The sequence below is a fragment of the Dermacentor variabilis genome, chromosome 5 (assembly GCF_050947875.1).
Source record: "Dermacentor variabilis isolate Ectoservices chromosome 5, ASM5094787v1, whole genome shotgun sequence".
Taxonomy (NCBI): Eukaryota; Metazoa; Arthropoda; class Arachnida; order Ixodida; family Ixodidae; genus Dermacentor; species Dermacentor variabilis.
This window is the reverse complement of record NC_134572.1, coordinates 17,381,281-17,400,847: the sequence shown is the minus strand read 5'-3', so window position 1 is coordinate 17,400,847 and position 19,567 is coordinate 17,381,281. Positions and strand designations below refer to the sequence as shown.

Genomic DNA, 19,567 nt, shown 5'->3' with positions numbered 1-19,567 from the left:
TAAAAACTTACGTTCCGGGAATATTTGACAGAGGCTGCTCCCATTATACGGTACTACATGGAAACAAGGGGTGGACTACGTATGCCTAAGACGTCGTCGGGCTTGCAGAGACGCCCAGTGGCACCCCGGCCGCATCTGATATTATTGCAGCGGAGGGGTTAGAATTGAAGACGCTTGTAAAGATAAGTACAAGCTTTAGTGACGTGGTACAAGTTCAGTGTGCACACATTGCTCTTGGAAGGGCCCGTTATGCTGGACCCTCGGCCAAGCGCCGAAGACGCCTTAAGCAAGTTAAGACTTTCAAGCCAAAATTGTTGGAAAATGTGGAAATTATGTGCAACGCGCACGCGACATGTCCACTATAGTATATGAGTGGCCGTCCTAACCAGAGAAGTGCTCTGCGGCTCGTCAAAAACAAAAAGCTCACGTAGAACGTTTACGAGAGCTTCCATTCTCAATAACAGGTTCGCTGTAAAAATTTAAAAAATACAATAAAGTAAAATAGGAGGGCTGCGACGAAAAGAGCCAGCAGCAACCACAAAGGGTGCCGCGGTGCGCAGCCTGCAAGGCGAACGGGCGGTCACGCATGCACTCAATTAATGTCTGCGCTCATTGAGGCAGCCTGGTAGCCCTTCAGCAGAGGCCGAAATTGCGCGGTCTGCGTGGTGAAGCAAGTTGGCAGGAGGCGGAGGCAAACGGACGAGGGCCCGCCCTCACCGTCTGTGCTGCGGAGGACGCCAGTGACTGCCCGCAACGACCAGCTACAGCTCTCACGGCTACCAACTCCCCCGCGGCAATAAGGCTGCAGCGCTTGAAAGGGGCCGCGTAATTTCGCAACTAAACCGACAGGCGTTCTTTTCTCGGAGGCATAGTGCGCCCTACGGTCGAGTGCGACGCAGGGTCCCGGAGAAAAACGGCCCCCGCCGGAACACGCTCCGCTGCCACTGACCACGAGCTGGTTCGCCACCGGTCAGTGCGCAGGGGCACCGCACGGCTTCTTGCGCGACATATATTTGGCAACCGACTCCAATCAATGGCCTGGCCCAGAGAGCTGAACCCCGTGCCACTAGGGGGCGCACACGAGGCACACCCTCCCTTCTCTAGAACTGTGTGCAAGTCACTTCTTCGAAGGGTCTTCGCAACGTCTCTCGGAATCCCAAGACTTGACCCCGTTTCCAGCTTATGGTCCAGAATGAGCATAGGAGGTTGACGCTAATTAGTCGCAATTGCATTTTTTTTAAAACAGCGAAGAGAACGACACAGGCGTACGGAAGCACTACAGCTGCTTACCAAGCTACGTATTTTCATCCCTGCAGCGATTTCGATGTGAGATGTGAACAGAGAAGGGAATGAAGCATTTATATTGCGACTTCGTAGACTTCTTTTTTTCTCAAGTCCAGTTTGATCGTGCACATGCTCTACGCACCTATAGTTCTTACTCTTAACATGCTTGTGTGAACAAAGTCAGTTTTTAACGGAAACACTTTTTAGCGAAGTCAGTATTGTTTATAATTTTTTAAAGAGAACGTTTATGGTAAACGCCATTGTTTCACTGTATTGTTACCTTCCAAAGGCAGAAATGCGTTGGTTGGCGCTAACGTTTTATTCGCACTAATGCAGTATGTTGCTATCTGTTTCTTGGCGTGGCCTAAACCGTGTTTTGGAGTCTCACTAAGGTGTAAGCTTATGTCATTAATATATCATGCTGAATGCCGCAACATTTAATTCGAGCTTATACACACGACAAACCAAAACTAGGGCTACTCAGGGGAAAAGGTCGTTTTCACATAGTATGCGCATAAACTTCAGACGCTAATGCTATTACGCATAACCCGTCCAATGGACGTTATCACGTTACTTTTCTTTTTCATGCTCTAATGCTGCAACATGATGTAAGGTAACTTGAATGCCTCATAATTATTCAAATCATGAGAAGCCAACAAAGACACAAAGGATAACATAGGGAAAATTACATGTACTTGCTAATTGAATGAAAGAAATGATAAGTTAATGGAAACGAAAATGGATGAAAAAAGCAACCGGCCGCAGGTGGGGAACGATCGATTCCACGTCTTTGCATTATGCGTGCGATGCACGCGTAATGTTTGTTTTTTCTTGCTCGCTTCTCAAGACATAATTAATAAACATCCGGCCCCTCGGTACCCTTTCTTCTAGACAATTAGATAATTCAGAAAGACAATGTCTGTTTTATCGTCCCGCTTGAACCAAACTTTCATATAGAAGAAGGGGTGATACAACGGCACGCACTCCGTAAGATCGCGGAACAGATGTCGAAGCGGCGCGAGTGTATCGACGCGCACGCACCTGAAGCGTCCGTATAGGACGTGCGTTGCACCGGAATTCGGAGAAATCAGCTCTACACGGCAGCGGTGACGAACGCTTTCATAGCGAGGCGAATGAGAAAACGAGAAGAAAATCAGCAGCCCCACTCCACGTTTGGGACTTGCTACGCGTGCGCAACAGGTGGTAAGCGCGACGGGCCGAAATCGGCGCGGGATACAGGAAACGCATCCGCCCAGCCGTGGCGAGAAACAACGGAATGGGCTAATTTAGGGTCTGCAGAAGCCAGGATAGAGGAACACGTACCGGCGATAAATTCGCAGGCCGACACTTGAGAAAGAGAGGGAGACACACCAACACGCACGAAGACAACTCGGCATATGGATCGATCCAAATAAGCAACCGTCCAAGTCTCGCTTCCCGCGGGATAGCCGTGAGAGCGACGCTGACTGCATGCAACCTTCGCAAGCCGAACCACTTTCACTCTGCCATGTTCTGGGCGGCATATTTTGCTTTTGCGCGACCCATCAGGTTCGTGAGGATATATCGCGTAGGTTTTGATTCTGCGTTCTAACACACTCTTATCGAGGCCAACTGGATTCAACTCACTTGTACACGCGGCGGCTGAGTCACGCCGTCCATAGGCTCACAATTGCCTCAAAAACAGCACAGCGATGACGGAAAACAAGTCAAACCATTCTTCTATCTAAAGTTTTCCAGCATTACATAATGGGTCCTATCAGTAACTTTGAAGTGCGCATGATGAGGAAAACTCCATGTCCTGAGAACTCTCGATGTTTTCTCGGTAAAGATTCAAGTGCTACGCTGGAAATGTTTCTTGCAGGAGGACGAGGACGATGGTGCAAGTACGCGGGCACCGCGTATAGATGAGAAATCGAGCGCTGACGCTAAAGGATCGCAATCCATACGAGTCGTCGTGAACACAGTGACTATAGCTATTAGGCAAAGCTCGCCACGGGACCACGAACGACGACGCACTTTGGCTTTGTCGGCAGCGAGGCCGAGAAATGATACTCCGTATGTAAACGCCTATTATGACTAATGCGTTTCCCTATGTCTTTACCCCCATGGAAACACTACTGAAAGACCGTAGAGAGAACCAGAAATGAAAAATAAATAAAAACGGACGCTTGAGCAACACAAAGGCAAATCAGCAACTGTTTCTATAGCGCAGAACTGAACGAACGCGCGAGTATATTTACGGGTCGGCTGCAGAGCCTCACCCGTATGCAAGAAAGACACAATGAAAAAGAAAACGAAGAAAAAGTAAGGAAAGTAAAATGAGGCAAGAAAACGGCAAAGAAAATTATGTCGTTCTTCAAAACGGCTAATAGAGGCAAGGAACAGCAGAAACCCGAGCACCACCACGCGCCAACAAGGTCACAAACAAGCCCGGAAGAAAGAAAGAAAAAATAGGGGGTGGGGGGAGGGTGCGAGAAGGCGTCGCACTGACCAACGGACCACTTCGGACGCACTGGAGCCGTGCCTTATTTTTCCCCGGCTCGAAAAGCGTTTCTTAACTTCGTTTTCAGCCCACTGGGCAAGGCACATGTTGCAAGGCCATTACGTCATTTGCTCGGTAGGCCTGCTTTTGCCATAAAGTGGTTGTGTTGTCTCTCTAACTCACCCTCACTCTCTTTATATATATATATATATATATATATATATATATATATATATATATGTATGTATATATATATATATATATATATCTGCCTTTCCCTGCTCGCTTCACTTTCGGCCGTAAATTCCGGCGTCGCCACGCAATGTTCTATCTATATTATGTGTGGTGAAGCCAACAGCAGGTTTCTTTGACGTTTTAACAAGCTCAAGCACCTAAATCTTGTGCAGCCACAGAATTAAAACGGCCTGTAGATTTTCGATGCCATAACTTTTTTTTTTAACCCGGTCCTCATTAGCTTATCTTGCGCGGCCTTATTTTCCCAGCATAAAGCTTAGTGTGCATATGTCATGAACATTTCATCTGGTATTACCGCCGTGTTCTCTTGCGATTATAGTAAGATCACTGTTCCAACGTCACCCACCTTCTTAATCCTGCTTTCGCTTTCCACTCTCTTGACGTCAATTGGGATTTAGTATTTCGCTATGGTTCTACCCTTACCACTAACGCTTCCGCCACCGCCCTACTTGGCACGAAGTGCAGCTAAACAATGCCACACATGCACGGCACAGCTAAGCTTGCAAGTATGGCATCTGGCATCGCGACAACCGTAGAGCGGATCGCCAAAACATTTTAGTTGTTACTTTCTAAATAAAGAAAGAAAAAAGAGCACGCTGCATTTTTCTGCACTGTAGTGAAGCTTATTAACACGCTGAAGATTTCAGAAGGATGCTGGAACAATCCGACAACGTTGGATATATTGGGCACCGAACCTGCCATAGCACACTAAAAAACAGCCTCCGATTTCACAAAATGTACGAAACGAAGAAAAAGTCCCTAGAAAGCCAAGTACTTATTTTTTGTGCCCATGCGTAACCTATCTCAATGACTAAGAAACTTTTCACATCTCGGGAAAGCCGAGCGCGCAGGTCAACCACAAATGCCTTGTGGTGCTGCGATAAGGAAATCATGGGGAAGCTTCGTGCCGTTTGCCTCTGTGGATGACGCGCGATTTGGAAAATCCGTGGAATATACGGAGGGCTTACGAAAACAGAGCAAAGAAGCCTTCCTCCGAACACAAAGATTGTTCGTGGTCATTACGCACTGAAACGTGCACTATATCGCAAAATATAAATAAACAAGGTAAATAATACGAAAATCGATGGTCATAGCTAACTGAGCAATGTAAGAGAACATAGGTTAGGAGCCTTGAGGTAGAGTGGTACCACTCCATAATTCTTCCTCTAAAAGCGTTCTCTCTCTCTCTCTCTCTCTCTCTCTCTCTCTCTATTATGCCCACAGAGGCGTACTCAATATCTGACCATCTCGAGTTCCCAGTAATGGTTCGCAAGTTCGCAACTTTGGCAAAAGATAGTATAAGTCGGTCAGTTGTTGGGCGAGTGTGCAAATATATATGACTACCTGATTTTCTAATAAACAACTTGGAAGTTTCGCTATGACTGTCTCGTCTTTAGCTATTGTCCACGCTATTTAGGCGCATTTGCATCATCGTGACAGGATAAGTGCAATGTTGCTTCTGTGCGGGGTTACCTTGCCCGAAAAGAGAGAAACGCCGAAAGACAGAACACGCTGCGGCAGATGGAACGAGCAACGTGCGCGCGCAATCTCCCGGTCCGAACGGCTAAATATCTTGCACCGAAATTTACGTGGGCCGACAACCGTGCTGCAAAGTTCGTGGTCCTCCGCAGCCGACAAACACAGGACCGCAAAGCACTCCGTCGCCACAGAGCGAAGAGGCGCCGCTATCGGCGACCGCCCTCCTGTTTGCGATGCAGGCGTGGCGCAAGCAGCATATATACAGACAAGCGAGAGCCGGCAGAGCCTCATCTCGCCGAATCAGAGACGCCTTTGTGGTGAACCGCGGCCTGCTCGACGGCGTCGCCCATTTCTCCAGCTCGCTTCTCGGTATTGCTTTGCTCTCTTCTTTCCGTGCAGACGGAACGTGCGAAGCGCTGAGTGACGATCCCTGGAGGTCCGAGTGCCGACCGGGCGCCGATAGCTACGCGAGCGGTCGCAGCTCACGCGGATACTCGAGATGTCATCTCGAGAGAGAAGGCCGGCACGGTGACAGAGAAAGCTGGAGCCATGGGCCGTTATTTTGCGAGTTTGTGAAGGCGAGGAAGAGGTGGCAGAACAGTGGTAAAGGGAGCGCAGAATTTTTTTGCTCAAGAGGCGATGTAGCTAAAGGCACGCAGGCAGGCAGGCAGGCACGCACGCACGCACCCCCCCCCCCCCACACACACGGTGTTTTTGTGTTTTTGTTTATGCAATTTTCACCAGGTGCATATTCTCTTTCTATCTTCTTGCGTCTATCTCATTGGTCTATATTATCTCGTTAAGAGATACTATCACACCATCACACCACTCACCCGTTCGTTATCTCTTCTAAGAATCTGTGCATATCCTGCAGAGCAGTCAGCTCCGACCGCGGTCGTTTCTCGTGAAAGCACCGGGGTCAATAGGTGGCACTGGCAGATTGTGCTGAGCGAGAGGAATTGGGGCAACCGAGGAACTACACTTTTAGTAACAACCATTTCAAGCCAAGCGAAGCATAGGGACACATTTGACGGTGTTTAATTGTTGACAATGAACTAATAATTGAATTGCGGGTCCGGCTTTAAAAAAATTCAATTATGGGGTTTTACATACCAAAACCACGATCTGATTATGAGGCACGCCGTAGTGGGGGACTCCGGAAATTTGGACCAGCTGGGACTTTTTAATGTGCCCCTAAACTAAGTACACGGGTGTTATCGCATTTCGCCCCCATCCAAATACGGCCGCTGTGGTGCTTAGCCCGCGACCTGGTGCTTAGCAGCCCAATACCATAGTCACAAAGCAACGAATATTGCACGATATCTAAACGAAGACTTATAAAGCTCCTATCCCAAGTCACCACCACAGATATTTAAATCTGTAGGACTGTTCGGTGAGCCGATGCGTGGCAAACGAAATTCGGAAGGGCGGACGCGTAGGGAAAGGGTGAGCGAAGAGATGGGAAAACCACGCCGGCGCGCGACATTGGTTCGGTTCTCAACACAAACATCCGCCGGAAACCGTTCGGTTATTGTAGGTCAGGAACGAGCGAGAAAGAAAAGAAAACTAAGAAAAGATTGGAAAGAAACACGGTTCACGCATCTACCAAAAGAAGCAAAATAAGAGGAAAAACAATGCAGAGAAAACGAAGTCAATGCGCCAAGAGAGCAGAACACTGTTCGGCAAACATGAGAAAGTGGAGAGGCCAAGCGCGAACTAGAGTCGACTGAGCACGAGCCTAAAAGGTGGTTGAATAACTGAGCAAACTTTTTATTATTTCGGGAAGGGCTAACCAAAAGAAGAATACTCAAATGCCGGCGGAACTATATGAAAATGATGAAAATTGGGGGGGGGGGGGGGGGGCAGGAGGGAACCGAAGCAAAGCGAACATTTCTTTTCTGCTTTCGTGCTTGTTCACGTAGTGAATATTCAGGCACGGTAGAGAGAGAGGGAAAAAAGATGTGGGGGGGGAGGGAGGCGAGAGAAACGTATGTCGAAAACAAATACCCAAAGGGCGGCGCCACTGGAGCGCACAGAGAAGCTCATAAATGCCGCAGCATGCGCGCATACTGTTCCTCGACCCCGCAACAACAAAATATAAGGGGAAAAAGCAGACAAGACCCAACAATAAGAAATAAAAGCAAGAGCGGACAGCAGCGTCAGAGAGACTGGGCGAGAGAAAAGAACCGCGCGTTTCCGGTGGAAAGCGACCACTCATCACGGTTCGGGCGTGCGTGCGCAACAACAGGTGAGCGAGGAACCAGGAGGGGAGCGAAGGCTGGAGAGAGGGGAGGCCGTACTATCCCGCTGAGCGGGACGGGACCAACACCGGGCCGCGGCGGCCACGGGCCCGTGCATCCGCGACCACTCCTCTATTTCCGAACCGCGGCGCAAAAAAAAGTTGGCCTCACGCCGTCCGCGCAGTGTCACGCGTGCGGACGGAAGAGCCGTGCCCAAGGGAAGCTCCGCGCCACGATGCCTGCTTCCATCGACGTGGCATTAGCCAGCTCAACTTTCTGACTCTGGGAGCTCCGCGCGTTGCTGTCTCTGGCGGCCGCTGATCCGTGGCGGCGGCGCTCGGCGCGCGTACGAATCGGCCGGTCATTTCCGATTGCCCGCTACTCCGTTTAGGAAGAAGGGAGGAGCCGACGCGTAATGCTTGAACCGGAAGCTGTAATTAGCGGCGGAAGTGAGACTATACTACACGCCACTTCTGTCGTCACAAGCGAGAGAAGGAAGCCGCTTTTGGCATCATTACGGGAGCCGCTCCACCCACCCTCTTCCTGGCTTCTTTACGGGGCTCCCCGATATATGTGACCTCTGGTCGCTAGCGCGGGCTTGACGCTTACCCCGGGATTTGTTTCGAAAGCATCCGCCCAGGATAAATGCGTTAATTAGACGCAGCGGAAGTGACTGCCCTGATTGACCATCCCGTAGTACCAAGATGTGTATTCCAGTGAACCATGCATGTATTTAGCGTCATGCGCTAACTTTCTGCGGAGCAGAAGATATTACAGGTTGCGTGTCCGCTGTCCGTGGACACATGTGCTCGATCTCGGGTGCTAAATGCGTTAAAATTTTGAAATGTGTGAAGCGGGAAAACTAGAATAGACGACATGAAAGGAGCTGCTGCCACGCGTTGCGAGTGCACTGATCGCTTCCTTATCAGCCGACGTAGTAGTTTACTAGCTACCTTACTTCAATAAGCGCTTTCCTGGGGCATGTGACGTCATGGCGGCAACATTGGAGAACCTCTGACTGCAATGTAGACGATTAAAAGGCTGTGCGCATGCATGATACAGGCGCTGTTCTTTTTTTTTTTTTTTATACCCATAGCTTGGTTCTCGAAGACGATAGCAGTACAGTTACGTCAGTGAACATCGTCTGCAGAGAGTGACGCATAGCTATTTGTCGAGCTATTTGTCGCTACTAAGCATGTAATTCGCATAGCTGCTTACCGTCGATGTAGGCTTGCGAAGTGGGCGCTGCGGCTCCATTCATGACAGGCGTGACTTTTTGCTCCGGCATCGGAAAGCTTCCTCCCTGCTGGAAGAACTCGTCCAGGCCAGGGACGCAGACAGACTCGTACAGGTTGGACGGGACGTTCTCCAGCGAGGCGCACTCCTTTTCCACGTCTGCAACAGAGAGCAAGCAGAAAGGTTCGTTACTCGAAATTAATTTCCCGTTACACTACGCCAGGACACTCCGCGAACTTCATGGCAAGTAGTGTACTTATGGTTAGGATAAGCTAGGACAGTAAAATATGTCTATTTCAAGCTGGTCTTGTACCTTTGCTTGTTGCTTAGCAACCTTGGGGGCAAGTACACACTTGCTCCATACCTTTTCTCAAGAAGCTGTTCTAAAATTCATTGGGACTGGAACCGTTGGTAACGAGTAACTCATTTCGGTTCTTTAAACACACCAAATGCGCGTTCCGCGCATGTGGCTATGCTTAGCCCACGATGTCATTGATCTTTGCGAAGCCATCCCGATTATGTGATGCAACATGAGTGCATTACATAGTTATTTGCAGTAACGTGGTTGAATTGAAAAGAAACACTTCGAGCACTAACTCGTGCCGCAAGGACTTATCATGTCGGTGCATCAAACCGAAAAGTGGTTCAAGGGTACGTCTGCACAATGGAATCGGCTTCTCTTGCGTCACAAAAAAGAAGAAAGAAAGAAATTATTCCGTCGGAACTCTCCCTGACTGCATGAGGCACGCGTGTTGGGCCTTCCATCGCCGAACCTGCAGGTCCCATCGTGGACTTGATTGTCGAAACAATATGCGCAGACAGTAGAGTCTAGGTCCAGCTAGTTTAGCACGCTTGAGCTCTTCCACAGTAGGTGACCAGACCTGCGGTTGCTTGTGCTACAACTTTCTCGGGAGTGCATATAGCACGAAGCAGCACCGCTTGTATACGTGACTAATCCCCTTGGCGTGAAGCTAAGTACACAGAGAGCAACAGCCGCCCCCCACTTAGGTCCACAATGGGCCTCCCACTCGCCGGAGTTTCGCGACGCAACACGGCCGAACAAAAAGAACGGCTGCGCTAAGGTTGGGTTTGGGTCAAGGGTGCGGAGCGAAAACTCGAACGCGGATAATTTCCAGGTGAAGACGGCGGGGGCGGCGGGCAATTTCTCGGCCGAGTCGAGGGCATTCAAAGCAGGGCGCTGGATCCTCCGAAGGCCGCGGCGCGAAGCACGCGAGCGCCGGAACGAGCCCGTCGACAAGATCTACGTGGCTCTTGTGAAACCTCAGATGCATACATTCACTGGTAAGACCAGCGTGCATTACATCCACGAACCTTACTCATAGTTTTCTTGTGTTGTGCTCGAGCTATGAACGTACACCAAATAGCCCTGTTTGTTGCGTGCTGAACGAACGCTACGTAGGTCGCCTTTTATTTTGGTGTGTGTGCGTGTTGTTCGCCACATTCGGAGAAAATACACACGCCCCGACTGAGAAGTTCCAATAAATTAAGCTCACTTCTTTATACGAGATCTAAACTCAGCTGGTCTAGTTAGTCAGTTCGAGCCAAGTATAGCCTATACCATTCTGACTTGCCATGCGCCTCTTGAAGAGACCAACATCGCACTCACACTGAGTTGCTCCTAATTCTACTAATCCTAATTACTAATCCTAATTTATTCTTGCCCGAAAAAAAAACAGCTATTTTAAAGTTCAAGGCTCATGGTTTACAGTCGGCAATTTGCAGCTGATGTGTATTTTAACGGCATGCAACCGTCTTTTCGCAGTGTAAGGGTACCCGAGTACACCTGCTCAGCCATCAACCTTGATGGCAATACTGGCAACTTAGCTGGAAATATTGCGGAGGCCTGATTTGATGAAAAACCCCAATCGTTTCCGGCGAAAACAGCTGATCCTTGCAAATCAATAAAGTTAGGAAAAAATCGAGAAACGTAATAATAACCTCTGCAATATGAAAATATATATTGCGTCTATATGGCAGTACCAAACTATTGCCCACCGTAGCTCAAGCATAGTTCTGTGTTTTCCTAGATAGGAATATCAGCTCGTGAGGTTTCATTGCGTTTTTTTTTTCAGAATAGTGTCACTTTTTATTCAATTACTACCAGAGTCCGCCATTGCGCAACAGCTTCCTTAGATCGCCCTTCAGTTTCGGACGTCTGACAAAATGCTATGGAGAGTACTTTGACGTCACAAGTTTCAGCGATTCCGCGAGGCCTGTTCACGTGAAAATGAGTCTATTCAATGTTTACACCGAAACTTTCAAAATGATATTTTCATTTCTTTTTCACTCGCGTAATCTCCACCCAGCATGCCTCCGCCTACTTGTGACGTTATTTCCTTTGGATGTTGGGACGTATGCTGGAGATGGCTACAGCACAATGATTCAGCGTGTTTATATCCAGCTAGCACCTGGTCCACATCAGCGTTAGAAAAGTCATTCAATGAACTGCACACGTTGATGCCTCAAAGGACATGTGCCGACAACGCACAGGTTTTTGATTCCGATAAATAACAGGACGCTTCACCTACCCATGCTATTTTGTTCCTTTTTCTGTCAGCGTTCGGCGATGACCCGTAGTGCACAGTGCCCATATTTCCGGCGTAACAGGATGCAGTTGCATGCGCAGCAAATGTGAAATATAGAAAGGGTCGTTGATTCTAAAAGCGGTTAATATAGGTAAGTATTCGTAGCTTCGTGCTGTGTCATATACTAGTTGAACCGTCGCGTCGCACACAACAGAGCGCGTTAAGTACAAATTCGAAAGCACTGACGCGTCATCGAAGGTTATATAATCTCTGCTGGCCTAGAGTCAAAAGAGAGGTACGTAAAATGATAAAAAATATTAGTGACTTTTTAAGTCAGCGAGTTCTGCAAACCCGTAGGTTCTCATACAGTACCGATTTTCGTGTGACGAGAATACAATATTCACTCGCAAGCGAATAATAGCGCACAGGTCAACGCGTCGAGCAGGTCATGAACACTGCGCCACTGCGCCTTGACAATATATTGCTGTATAATCCCTTGTGACATCGTCTATATATTAAATACAACAACTTTACAACAGTGATATGGATATCTTATACAAACCCGCCAAGATAAATGACATGAGCGGCAGCTCGACGCCGCCTGGATCCCGTCGCACGATGCGGGAGATCGAAAACCCTACTAAGGCGTTCTTACACCCAGTACTGCATATCGAGATTTCGTTCCAAGCACAGGTGATCACTTTCCCCATAGAGATTCGAGAATCTCAAGAACGGAGGAGATTAGAAAGCAGCTAATTTTCTCCGCAATGTGCTATCGAAATAACGGAAAGATATCGAAGTCTTTCTTTTGCACTATGAAAATGTCTAGCAGTCAAGAGAGAATAAACGCTGCAAGTTACAGATGCACCTTCTGTGCCCGCCCACTGCATACAGCGTAGTGCAAGAAAGTAAAAGTCAGCCAGTCATGGCCGGTCGGCCTATACTTCTTTTTTTCTTGCGACTGGGTGTACATGTAGCCGGCGGGTCTTCCAAGGCGTTTATGGAGCCGTCCAGCGCTTGCAGCACGCAACACCGTGAAGAAGGCAGCTGATCGGCACGCATGCGTGCAGGTCACTGGATCCGTGGTAAGGGGGGCAGGTGCTGACACCAACGGACCGCGGAAGCAGCCAAGCGTTCGCCGTCCCCCCCCCCCCCCCCCCCCCCGCTGTAGCGTTGCGCGAGGCAGCGTTCCACAGCATGCGTGTGATCAGACTCCCACGATGTGAAAGGGACGCGCATCGTGGGAATGCAGCAGTGATCACAAAAGTCGGTTTACGCATGACGTAAATGACAGAGACATTGAAGTGTTTTCGTCCTATGCTCACAATTGGCAACGGTGTTCTCAATGTCGATCAGGACCGCACCTCCGCTACGGCCTTCTCCGCAGCCACAAAAAAGAAGGGGAAAGAAGGAAAAGAAAACAGCCAAGACACAGCTACAGCAGAAAAAAAAAGGAGGGGGAGCAGGTGCAAACTTAGTACTAAGAGCCAGTAGGAAGCCAATACCAGGCAGGAAAACGAAACAAAAGTTCATGAGTTACACATTTGGTCATTTAGAAGGAGCTTTCTTTTTCTTTTTCTTTTCTCGCCCAAGCATATCCTCCCTCGTTACTTCTTCTTTCCTATAGTGAATTAAGTACCAACTCCCGCAGTTAGCAATCGTCTAATTGAGAACATTCTTGAACAACAGGGCTATACTCACAGATATCGAAAGTCGTCGCTGCGACGTCGGTGCGAAACATGACTAACTCAAATGACAGCAGCTGCCCTAAATCCGTCCGACAGCATGGACTTCCTACCCTATAGTATGCCAGTATGTGTTTCGAAACGACGTCTTCGGACCGCTTTCATTGCGACCTCTCTTCCACCGTTAAAACAATGACCACTAAGCGCTGCTCCAAGCACTCGATGGGCGCTTTCTCCAGGCTGCTTCCCGAAAAAAGAATGCCCACAGTGTCGCAGCGTCCGCTACCGAAGTGCGTGGGTGTCTAGTTAGTGTTGGCTAACTATACTTCGATGGTAACTTCCAGTGTAGAAAGTCTTCGAAATACCACGAACTACTCTAAGCGCATCCTGTATCGTCCCCGTTCAACTGGCATGTTTCAGCATCGCTTTCTTTTTTTCACTCTATGATAATTAGATCCGCAATGACCTGGCAGCAGTATAATTCTATCAGAACCGATGCGACAGCATTCGCAGCGACGGACGTTTCCCATTAAACGTGCAGCGCGACGGTGACTCGGCCAAAGGTTTCCCCCGCGCAAGAATGCCCAGCGCCGCCACACTCTCAAAGGTGGTTGAGCGAGACGGAGAATGACATAGTTATTCGCCGCTACACGAAGCACACAACACCGATGTAAATCCTTCCTTGCGCGTGTACAATTAAGCTCCGACAATGTGTGCACGCGCGCAGGTGTCCAATCTTATCGGCGAAGGCGTTGAGTGCACACAGCTCGGTCTCGTGCAGTGAGCACCAAGAGTCCCAAGACTCGGCTCTCGCTTTTCTTTTTTTCCTTCCTCGGCTACTCTCTCTCTCTCTCTTCCTTTTCACAGTCATGAATCTGGCGCGGGGAAAAGACTTTTTTTTTTTTTTTTTCTGGCGCGGGTCAGTGATGGGAATCCCCGCTGTCGACATTCGGATGCAACCTGAAGTGCGCAGTCCTCGTGAAGGTTTCGCGGAAAAAATGGTCGTTTTAGAGCAAGCCCCGCAAGAGGTAATAATTAGGGAGCACGTGCTACTTTCTCGTCGGCCAGGACGAGTAAAAAAAAAAACTCGAAGGTCTTCCGACTCTGAGGCGCCGCACGTCTGCACGTGCCGAGGCAAGAGCAGAGAGATCTGCATGACGCCAGTGAACAACGCTCTGTACACCTCTCTCATTGCTAGGTTAAAGGCTCAAGTTGAACGGCCCGCTCTGGACGTCGATATAATACAGACTGTCGCGCGTGGACAGCCGCCGACAGCATACGTGTAAGCGTCCCAGCAAGATATTTATGCCACCTATCTCGTCTGCTTTCGATAAGCGCGATATGGCACAGGCTCGGAAGGTTTTTACTTATGAGCCTGCCTTGAGCGAAAGAACATTGCAACAAAATAAAGAAAAACCGTAGCTGTACCGCCATATGTATATTGGAAAAAAATATGCCGCCATGTCACGTGTTTTCCGATTGAACGACTGCTCTAGCATGTATAAACCAAAAGACAGTGCAAAATCGACTTTCCTTTTCTTTCTTTTTTACCAGTCGTTTATCGTGTACAATGCGCGTCTCAAACTCGCGTCAACACTGAGCCGCATACGTCATAGACAATTTCTCGCGGACCATGCTGTTTCATTTTTGGAAAAAGTATAATCGAACATGTCGCCTTATTGAAGGGGGAAAAGGTCACTGTGGTTGCAGAGACGTGAATCCGCAGTGTCAGTATCGCTCCTTAAAACTGTTTACCAGAACCATTGTAATCACCCCGAAATGCAATATATTCGCTTTATAACCAAGGCCGAAAATACAACACTAAGATAAGGGATTCAGATGTGAACAAAAAATAATAATCAATGGTACGCATACCTCGGTCCCCGGCGGTCAATGAACAGCCAACCGTCGAAGGCGCGTTGATTTTCCCCTCTACTGTAGAGCACAAATGCGCAGCTGAGCATTCGGGTAGAGAGACTGCTCGCGAACATAGACAGAGGCGTTTACACTCACTGCCTGTCGTGCCGCAACCTATCATGGGGAACATGGACGCAGTCGCGGCTGTTTACGGCGCGGCATTTTTGGCCCATTTCCGGACTGTCAGGTCACCTGGCAACCGCGTTCGCGACCGACCGACGACGCGCTGCTACCCCGCAAAGATGAAATACTGCGCCCACGATGGCAGCTACGGAGTCAGCGCAGTGCTTTTAGTCAAACAAAACAAACAGAATGACTGATAAGGTAATTGAAGTACAAAAATGTGACAGATAAGATATAGGAAGGCATATATTGCGCGTGTCAGAACACTGTTCTGATCTCTAGCACTACCTCTCAATAAGAAGCAAGCAGAAGTGGCAGCGTTAAAAGAGCGCGTCGCTCGTACAACAGCGCCATGGGCTTTCAATAAATTAACTTTTATCGTTTCTTTGTCGGGTATTTATCTATCTGGAACTGCAGCAAACGAGATTAACCTCTGCTTTGGAGCTGGTCTACTTCACGATGCTGTAGGTGGGATAACCATCCGCATAAGGAAAGCAGAGAACGAAGAACACTGTCAAGTTTCCGAGAGAAACTGCTGGTTGCGATCATACGTGCTATGGAAAGCACTCAACGGGATATCGTTGTGTCAGGACTGGCTCGTAACTGTGCCAGCCGCGTAAGCTTAGAAGCTTTGAAGCCGGCAATGTACGATGGCTGCACTCGGACTCCGGAAGTGTACGTGGGTTCGCGTGTATAGTACGCAGAGACAGAACACCCAAGCCGCAGCGGAAGACCCCCTCTGCGCATCGAACAAAGGGCCAGGAGTCGTCGGAACCGATTAAAAACGTCCGCCAGCGAGCACAGGAAAACGGAAAGCCGCCCCGTCTCTTTCTGTTCTCTTTCTGACGCCTATGTGGGATGCGCGCCGCGGCGGGAGGATGCGGACGCCCGGGGGCGGATGGCGACTTACGCAGTCTGGCGCCCGAGAGGAAGAGCTTGGGGCTGCTACCGGTCGGAAGTTGGCAGAACGTCGCTATTATGGCACCCGGGGTCGTCGGATGCGTCGGAGCCAGGATGCGCCCGGGAAGGACGCCAGAAGCACAGTCGACCGCAGCCCGGTTACACGCAGCCGCCGGCGGTGGTGCCGGGCTCTGAAGAAGCAGCGAGCGAAGCAGCGCCGAATCACCCAGCTTGTCAGCGGACTATGACCGGCCGTCGTCTTCGGAAGGCCCAACAACACGCCGGGGACGCAGCCAGGGTGCTCTCGCCTCGCGGAAGACGTGGACGCCGGGACAGATCCTCAGCGCAGAGCTGTCTATTGCTCAGCAGTGACTTCTCGCTGAAGAGACCTCCAGTGCGGATACGTGAAGTTGCTTTGTGACTGTCGTGCAAGTGGCAATCGCTTTTGGGGTTGCCCCGAAGACGACCGGAGCGAGGTGAACAGCCCACCAGTCTGCTGCTTGGCCTTCGGAATGGATTTCTAAGTCACTCAGCTTCGTGACCAACAACTGTAGGGCAAAGGTTCCGCCGAGCCAGACGTCCCTAAGTTTACCATTGTGACCACTTGAGCAGCCAAAAGAAAAGTATGGCGCCGCAGCCACAAGCCTCGGTTCTGGATTACTGCTGCTCGAGATTTTCGGGGCTTGCGTGCAGCGCGTTGTCACGCCCTCGGCGGCGCATCAGACGGCTCCGTCGGACAGCGCGCGGAACCCGTCGCGTTGACGACGCGCGTAGCGGCGGCTGAAGGCTGGAAGGACGCGTGCGGGAGCCGTCGACGTGAATGGCGGATTCAGGTAAGGTCCCACGGCGGGAACGGCCCGGTCCGCTGCTCATTGGCTCAGCGGGGACGGGCGGAGGGGTGCCACGCTCGGATGGCTGCCTTGTTTCGGCGCGTTCGTGTGCCGCGCTACTTTTTTGCTTGCTTCTCTTTTTCTGCTACCGTTCTCCTCTTGTTGTTTCGCGCACCCACACACGGCCTGGGTCGGCTTATTTCTGCCCCCTTATTATTTCTTTTTCTCCCCCTTGCATGATTATTTCTCGATGTCGCAAACTTCTTTTTCATCCACGCCGCACGGACTGGCCTTTTGTCTTGTGCGTGTCGTTCTCTCTCGCTGTCACCAGTCGCCAAGTATCTCGAAACCGTGTTCAGCTTCGACGGACTTAATCAACGCCGCTTAAACATAGTGCAACAGGCAGCTTTATTTCATGTTATAACGCCCGTTGCCCGAGGCGTTAGTCATAGGTTGTTAAAGGCACCCTAACATGTCATTTGTTTACAGCGAGCTTAACTGTTAGAGCAGGTTGAATTGAACAAAAAAACGTCAATCTGTATAATATACGATATTATGTAGCAAACTGTTCTTTGTATGGTATGGTATGATAAACTTTATTCATGTCGTCTACGGAAAAATTACGATGAGGAGGACTCGGCAAGATTGGGACCCAATTTAGCTGAGGAATAAGATATTTTTTTTTCGTGGACTTCCAAGGTTATAATGATGCCTGATCTTATTCACTCATGAATTAGATGTGCGAAATGTGTGGCATCCAGCACCTAAGACTGCAAGAAAATTATGTACTACGTGAGAAACTGCTCTGAAAACCAACAATGGGAGATGACAACCCCCTTGTTCACAACGCTGACTGGGCAGTCAACGCATCTGGGCTATGCGAGTTAAATAACCTCAGCATTTTGAGCATTTCACCCGAACCTCATGAGATTGCAACAAAACGGCACAAACGAAGAAGCAGATGCTCCCTCCCCACCCCGCATCTTTCTTTGTTTCTTCAGTTTATGTATATGTGTATATGTGTTCAAAACAAATAATAATAATTATTATTATTATTATCACAGCGTTATTTGCGGCACGCACTGTGGAACTTTTCACCAAACGAGCAAACGATGAAGGTTGGATTTTTAGGCTTCCATTGCAGTCCGGTATATAGATGCTTACGCGAAAAGGACGGTTTCTATGCCGCTCGAAAAATGCCGGCTGCTAGCAGAGCTATAGGTGCAGCATCCGAACAGCGCGTCGTCATAACGCTACATGCTAAACGACAAACGAATCAATAGAACCTCTATGGAAGGCACGTGCAAGTCCGCAACAAAGGAAAAGAAAGTCTAAGACCCCACGTGGCAGGCAATTAGAGAAACAATCGACACACGCCAGCGATAGGTGCGAAAAGCGGCAATACACCTGTGCCTCACGACGCCCGCCCACAAGGTCTTCGTCGCAAGGCGAGATCGTTAGTCGCCCCGCTGGTGCCATATCGTCGGACACGGGCGAGCTAAAGAAAGCCGCAAAGCAGCGGGTTTTTCGCAAGGACGGACAATCTGTGGGGGCTCGGGGCGAGAAAAAGAGACGCATTTGGGAATGATCGTCCGAGGAGTGGACATCAGCAGCAGCAGCAGCTGCGCCTCGGGGGTGCCCTTCGTGCAGGTGCGCCCTCGCTTCACGGTCAATCACGGCGCGCGCTATTCTGCGCTGCCGTCTATACTGTGGCGCAAGTGAGAAAAGAAGGGCTCCTCTTCCTCAGGGACGACGCCGTGGTGCGGTGGGATTCGAGCCGATGAAAACAACCGCCGGCATTATAGGAGTGTAGCGGCGGCAATGACGTCTTTAAGGGCGACCTCCCATATATAGCGAAAGGAACAATGGTTAATGGCCTCAACCTTGATCGCGCTCAGCTGATGCGGCGAAAAAGGAAATGAAAAAATAGAGGACACGAAAATAAATAAGCCGCATCAGACCTCGGACGTCCCAAGAAAGAGTAAGTTGCAGCAAGCGTTGGCCAATGCTGCCCGAGCGAAACAAACGAGCTAACGAATATCATGCCTGTACTGCCTGCGCGAGATTTCGCAAGTTGGGAAGATATGCGAGTCTGCTTCGGTTTGTTGAGTACGGAAACGTGCGTTACCGAAACCTAAAGGACGGTCGCGACGAGGAAAAAAATGATAGATCAGCGTGTAGAGTTCTTCAGATCATTCAAAGTATGGAAGCCGAAAAAACGTTGGAACCGCCCCACAGCCGAGCATGCGGAGTCAAGCCAGAGTCTTTTAATACTTTTATCAAAGGATCAAAATACTCTAGTCAAACGCTGCTCCCTGACTTTTGCGGGCAGCACGAACCGTACACGTATTCGCTCACGTGTCGCAGACAAAAACATTGAACTTTTTCCAGTCCTCCGTGTTCTGAAAATTTGCACAAGCGCTCATAAAATGCAAGCCTCTTATGCGGAGGGCAATGGCAAACGTGCGGAATATGCGAACCTGGGCGGCTTTCGCAACTTGAGTTTGTTTCCTTTCAAGACGCGCGGGCAAGGCAGAAAGACTTCACAAAGGCGGCAGCGCTCGGAAGGAGTGGCTTCCATGTCGCCCCC

At 49.6% G+C, this 19,567-nt stretch overlaps 1 protein-coding gene and 1 long non-coding RNA gene across 8 annotated transcripts in view; one reads left to right on the top strand and one right to left on the bottom strand.

Annotated features, from left to right (window-relative positions):
- The window catches only part of pnt (ETS transcription factor pointed), a 206,586-nt gene that overhangs the window by 7,404 nt on the left and 179,615 nt on the right, over positions 1–19,567 (bottom strand). For all 7 annotated transcript variants that reach the window (XM_075691874.1, XM_075691875.1, XM_075691876.1 and 4 more), the window contains one exon: positions 8,959–9,135. In XM_075691874.1, coding sequence (XP_075547989.1) covers positions 8,959–9,135 — 177 coding nt within the window. The remainder of the gene's footprint in view (positions 1–8,958; positions 9,136–19,567) is intronic.
- LOC142582313 (uncharacterized) overlaps positions 16,189–19,567 on the top strand; it is a 40,775-nt gene continuing 37,396 nt past the window's right edge. The window contains exon 1 of the long non-coding RNA XR_012828409.1: positions 16,189–16,980. This is a non-coding gene — a long non-coding RNA (uncharacterized LOC142582313). The remainder of the gene's footprint in view (positions 16,981–19,567) is intronic.